Source organism: Mangifera indica, chromosome 17, assembly GCF_011075055.1.
Source record: "Mangifera indica cultivar Alphonso chromosome 17, CATAS_Mindica_2.1, whole genome shotgun sequence".
Classification (NCBI taxonomy): Eukaryota; Viridiplantae; Streptophyta; class Magnoliopsida; order Sapindales; family Anacardiaceae; genus Mangifera; species Mangifera indica.
In genome coordinates this window covers 9,447,577-9,454,181 of record NC_058153.1, presented here as the reverse complement: position 1 = coordinate 9,454,181, position 6,605 = coordinate 9,447,577, and the positions used below count along the sequence as shown (strand labels likewise).

Here is a 6,605-nt window from a genome sequence, read left to right as displayed (position 1 = left end):
TCAATGAGAATGAGAGAGAAACAAATTAGTAAATATTTTATGAAAGTCATTTGCATTAGAATTATGCATACAAGCCTGTGTGGCTGATAAAGAGTTGAGAAAGATGTACGATCAGAAAATAAAAATGTCATGGCACTCATACATGCATAAATCATAATGAGTGAATCATATCTGTATAGTAAGGAAATGAATAAATGTGTGAAAGAAAAGAATTATGATATGTGTTAAATACGTGTTCTGTGTCAATTATTTTGTTGTAAATAGTTCAGACACGCTAAGTATGGAAAAGATTATAAAAGATTAATACTGGTATGAAATACTTTAAGTGTTTAGTATGATTTTCTTACTGAGTCATAGTCCCTCACTCCATTTAATTTAATATTTTACAGGTAAAGAAATACAGCAAAGGTTCCCGGGGAGCACTAATGAGACATGAGGCTAAGGGAGGAAGGCACCATATTTTTATTGATATATATATGTTTTGATGTATATGTGAATATATGCCTATATATATATATATACTTGATGTAGATATTGGTGGATATGTATATATATATATATACAACTTGTTATGAAAATTGATTATAAAGTTTTTGTGGGTGATAATTTCTATAATTGTTATTATTATGTACTTATTTTATTAATTGTGATTAAGTTGATGAAAATCCAGTCGGTTGGTAGGACTGGTTTATATAAATTGTTAATTGGGAGTGTTACAGGGCATAATGGAAAAGAGAAAAAAAAAATTCCCCGAGCCCTCTAAAATAGGGGAACTCATGCCGTTTTTCTGTAACACACCCAATGGTTAGAAAGGTTACATTCTGGTTTCGTAGACAATATATATGAGTTAATCTTTGGAACTTTAGATTCAAATATTATCTCATATTTACATAGCTGATTTTGTTGGAGAAATATTGAGACTAATTTTTAGAAACTTTAGGTTCATATGTTATCCCATATTTACAAAACTTCTAGTTTTGTAATTAGTATTCAGAATATTCTAATATGTATTCTGATTATATTTTTGGACTTTAAATCCATATTTTTCACACTTTATGCAAACTTCAAGTTGCAAATGTGATATAATTATTTTAAAATAAAGACTGATGAAACTTTGGGCCTATAAATATATATATATATATATTCACAATTTTACAAACTTCAAGTTGTAAATCAGATACAATTATTATAATAAAAATAAAGATCTAAATAATAAAAATTCACATAAATAAATATTCAAATAATACTCAGGACTTCTGGTCCAAATTTATGTTTTTGTAAACTTTAGATTACAAATAAGATTTAGGACTTTAAGTACAAATTTATGATTTTGTAAACTTTGGGTTACAAATGAAATTCAGGATTTCAGATCTAGATTTATGATATCCAAGACTGCAGGTCTGACTTCATAATTTTGTAAGCTTCAGGTTAAAAATAATGTTCAGAACTTCGGGTCTAGATTTATGATATTTCAAACTTCAAGTCTAGATTCAAGGGTTCAGGACTTCAAGTCCAGATGTATAATTTTGTAAACTTCAGATTATAAATAGGGTACAATTATAAATAAAACATTAAATAAAAGTATAACATAAATTAAAAGATAATTAAAACATCACAACTAGGATATCCATATTTACAATATATAAATAGCATAACAATATAATAGAAAGATTATGATATACTTTAATTAATTGTACTGATAACGTGTTATTAATATAATTGAATTAATTGAACTATGGAAACTATAACTAAATTTTATTAAAGGAATAAAAGGTAGGCTTAAGAAATGATAACAAGAAGCAAACGGGAAAAGCAAGAAAGCTTTTAATTGAAGAAGTGTATATTACATGAAGAGAGGGGGGTATTTATAGAAAATTTTGCCGCCCCTCCAGTCAACAAAAATGACAATCTTCAAAGCTATTTTTCCAAGGCATTTAATGCCTTTACATTATCTTTTAATCAAAGTCTAAATCATGTAGTGGAAAAATCCACCATGTATAACACTTGTTATTTTTTGCATACCTATACAATATAAATGGTGGGTTTATATAGCCCAATCTCATCACCCTTCTAGTTCCATTGCCAAAGATACTATGCATGTAGTCGCCCGTTCCTTCTCTTCATTGAATGCATTCCCACACAAGTCCCAATTTGTCTTCCATGTGGTGGAAAAATCCACCTTATGTAACAGTTATTTATTCGTCCATTTGTTATGGTGTAATAGTTTGGCAATTTGGCATTGAATGCGAAGCACAACGAACCTAAAAGAATGGTGTTGAAATTTGTCGACTTTACCAAGGGTTTTTCAGTCATTTGAGATCTAAGTGTGGATATGTGATAGTATATTACTGGAAGTAAATGGATTTATAGCCCCTCTTCTTTTTTATATTTTTCTTAGGCAAAGTAACTATTTCCCACCCAAGGTTTGGTGCAAACTCAATTTCCTACTTATTAATTATAAAAAATTTAAATACCCACTAATTTGTTAAATTTTACTATTATTATCAAAGGTAAAATCATTATTTAATAAAAATATTTGAAAAAATTATAAATTCATCACATTTTCCTTCCCAAGTTTAAAAACTAACAATTTTTCCCTACCTTTCTCTCATCTAAAGTTTGAAAAATGTCTATTTCCCCTCAAAGTTTGCCTTTTCTTTCTTGTTGCTTCTCTGTCAACTAGAGTCGACCAATCTCCACCCTTCTATCTTCCAAATGAGGACGAATTGCAAGTCGACCTCTTGTCAGTTGACGATTCATAGGTAAAGATCTATGCAACGCACAGATCTGCGAGTTGCATAGATCACGTTAGTCGATCTGTGTATCGACTGACTCATAGACTGGTTTACTGATGAATCATCAGTTGATCTCTTGTCAACCAAAGATTTGTTCTCGTTCGGGAGATAGGAGAGTTGAGGTTGGTCGACTTCGATCATCGGAGAAGCAACAAGGAGGAAAATGTAATCCCTAGAGGAAAAATAGCTATTTTTTAGACTTTAGATGAGGGGAAGATAGGGGGGGGGGGGGGGCTGGGGAGGGGGAAATTATTAATTTTTAATCTGAGGAAAATATAATGAATTAATCATTTTTTTAAATATTTGTATTAAATGCGATTTTATCTTTGATAGTATTAGTGAAATTTAACAGATAAGTGAAAATTTAAATTTTTGATAATTAACAGATAAAAACTGGAGTTTACACCAATCCTTGGGTGAGAATAGTTAGTTGGCCTTCGTTCTAATATTTTTATTCATATGATAACGAATTTTGAAGTAGAAAGCTATGAGCGACTAATTAACAATCAATATTTAATAGAACCCAAACGTTATCTTAAAAACATTATATTATATTCTACTTGAAAAATATGAGTTACCTTGTAATCCGTGAAGTCTAGTATTATCTGGAAGTCAGGCTTATCCTAGATCCTTATCACTTTCAGCTCTTGATTTTTTTAAAATTAATTTCTTAAAACCTTATTTAAATAACATTAAAAATTACAAAATAACTTTAAGAAATTGAACAGTTATTAACTAAGAGTTTTGTTAGAATTAGAACATTTTTAAAGTCATAAGAAAATGTAATGTTAATAGACTATGAGTATTAGACTTCTAAAAATTCTTTAATGGATCAGCTAATATCAGCTAAGGACTTAAGTGTTAATTTTAGATACTATCAGACCTTATACAATGATGTTTTGAAAATATAATTATGACCACAATAGTTAATAATATGATATTTATACTCTTAATTTATTGTGTTTTGTTAAGTTTTTAAGAAATATAACCTTTATTTTTAAAAGCCACCAAGAGACATATTTAAATTTTAAAAAATTTCAAGCATACACTAAAAATTTTTCAAATTTCCAACCAAAAAAAGCCTTAAAATATTCATATTCACTTTATAAAATTTGAAAATTTTATTATAGTTCAAATAGTTTGTAAAATGGTATTAACACCTCTAATTTGTTTTGTTATATTTAGTTCTTTGGGAAATAACTATTGTTTCTTAAACTGTTGAGAGACATTAAAATTTTAAAAATACCTCTTTTCAAATTTTTAAAAGAAACTTCTAAAATTTTTTATCAACACCGGTAACATTTTTCAAAATTATGTTTGCACTCAAATATACAATTATAAATTATGGACACTTTTATAATTTAGATAGTTAAAAGGTTTATAATTAATTTTTATTAATTTGAGGTTATATGATAATTTTGGAAAATAACAAAGTAGGGATAAAAAGGTAGTTTAACTTCTTTTTTTTTTTTTGGGGTTACCAAAGTCTATTTTGAGTTGAAAAATATTATTCATCTCCTTTAGGGGTAAAAAAGTCTTTTTATGCCGAAGCTTGGTGGGAAAATGTAATTTGCTCTTCTTAAACATACTTCCTAATGGGTAAGAGATAAAGATTGATTCACTGCTCAGTTCTTGATGATGAGTTCTGGGTCCCCTGTAAGCTGTGAACAATCTGTAAAGAAAGCTCATACTGTTGGTGCGACCGAACCAGCAACTATATGAGCACTCAGTCTAAATAAAACAATTCTTCTTTGCAAGTTTCGTAATTGGTTTGGTGAATGTGACCTTGACAAATGAGGCGGCTGTCTCCTGCTTTAATTTCATTTGGTTAATATATTTATGTGTTTGGTGAGCAAGAACATCATTTAACTGGTCCATTTACTCATTTCTTAATCAAATAATTTTGTAGTTTATGATGTTATAGCGAGAGCCAGCTATTCCCAGCTCATAATTTCATTTCCATCAACTTGAAGACCCACCAGGAACCTTCAGTGCACGCACTTATCTTTCCCTTGTTTTGTCAAATTTTTTATAAATTTTATCACTTCCCCTGCTATATAAACCCTTCCCAGTATTCATCAGTTCCAACAAAATATCTAACCTTCAGCTCATCTCAATCCATGGCTTCTTCTTCTAGCAATATGCTAATTATTTTTATGGCTTTTAGCTCTTTCATGCTTGCTTCTGCTAACTTCTACCAGAATTTTGATATAACTTGGGGAGACGGCCGCTCACAAATTCTCAACAACGGTGAACTTCTCACTCTCTCCCTGGACAAAGCCTCTGGCTCAGGCTTTCAGTCCAAGAATGAATATCTATTCGGAAAAATTGATATGCAGCTCAAGCTTGTACCTGGAAACTCTGCAGGCACTGTTACTGCCTACTACGTAAGTTACTTTTGTAAAAACATAGTGATTCTTCCAGATAATCGAAGTGTTATTGTAATCAAATCCTGACACCTAGAAATTTTTGTGATGCAGTTAAAATCACAAGGCTCAGCTTGGGATGAAATAGACTTTGAATTTCTTGGAAATTTGAGCGGTGATCCTTATACTCTTCACACTAATGTATTCAGCCAAGGCAAAGGTAATAGAGAACAACAGTTCCATCTCTGGTTTGACCCAACAGCTGATTTTCACTCCTATTCAGTTCTCTGGAATCCTCAACTTATTATGTAAGTTTTCACCCATTCAGTATTGATCATGTTTCTTCTTTGACCAGGAACTTGTTCATTCTTAACTTGTTCATTTTTTTTTTCAGCTTCTATGTTGATGGCACACCCGTTAGAAAGTTCAAAAACGCTGAGTCAGTTGGTGTTCCCTATCTGAAGAGCCAGCCGATGAGGATCTACTCAAGTATCTGGAACGCCGATGACTGGGCGACGAGAGGCGGGCTCATCAAAACCGACTGGTCACAGGCTCCCTTCACGGCTTCTTACAGAAAATACAACGCCATCAATGCTTGCGTCTGGTCTTCAAGTTCAGGATCTTCTTCTTGCAACTCCAATTCAGATAATATCAAATCTTGGCTGTCAGAGGAACTGGATAACACAAGCCAACAGAAACTAAATTGGGTGCAGAAGAATTACATGATTTATGATTATTGCAAGGATACAAAACGTTTCCCCCAAGGCTTTCCTCCAGAATGTGCACTCAATAGCTCATCCTAGATGATCTTTCACAATGTGTAATTTTGGAGTTTATTCTTTTTGTAATAAAGTTGGATGCATGCTATGTATTATAGCTCTTTTTGTGAATAAAATAAATCTGGTGCTTTTATGAACAATACTTCTCCGTACTCCTTGTCCCCTATAAGTCTATATAAACTAAATCAATTTTGAAATAATTAATAATATTGACATTTCTATCCAAATACAGACAGAAATTTTGTCTCCGCCTGATCACCAACATGCTGAGCAAAGGCGCACAAGAGCTTTCTGTTTCGGCTTTGAGTCCAACTCCCACCCAATACTTTTTAAGAGAGGCAGTGAGCACAATTTTGCAAAGAAATAGCCCACTTCCGCAAAATAGAGAAAACAAACTCACTCTCAAGTGTGGATCCGGCTGTATGGAATTCAAGTTAAATATAAACAAACCATCATCAACGTATAGTATTATTATATTATATATCAAGACCGACGGCTTTGAACAATGATTGCTAAAATGGAAAATATAAAGACAAAATTATACTCACTAAGCTCTTTATCTTTGCACACAAATTATGTAGGGAGGGGTCTCAGAGTACTAGGATCATTTTAGTTCGTTTCATTCCCAAAAATAATATCCCAATTTTGCTCCAACTTGTGGAGCA

General features: G+C 31.5%; 1 protein-coding gene across 1 annotated transcript; it reads left to right on the top strand.

Moving 5' to 3' along the window:
* The first annotated feature begins 4,857 nt into the window (after window positions 1-4,857).
* LOC123200187 (probable xyloglucan endotransglucosylase/hydrolase protein 23) lies at window positions 4,858-6,080 on the top strand. Its single transcript, XM_044615333.1, has 3 exons — window positions 4,858-5,182; window positions 5,276-5,469; window positions 5,556-6,080. The coding sequence occupies exons 1-3, from the start codon at window positions 4,916-4,918 to the stop codon at window positions 5,962-5,964; spliced, it is 870 nt and encodes a 289-aa protein (XP_044471268.1). The 5' UTR covers window positions 4,858-4,915; the 3' UTR covers window positions 5,965-6,080.
* The last annotated feature ends 525 nt before the right edge of the window (window positions 6,081-6,605 follow it).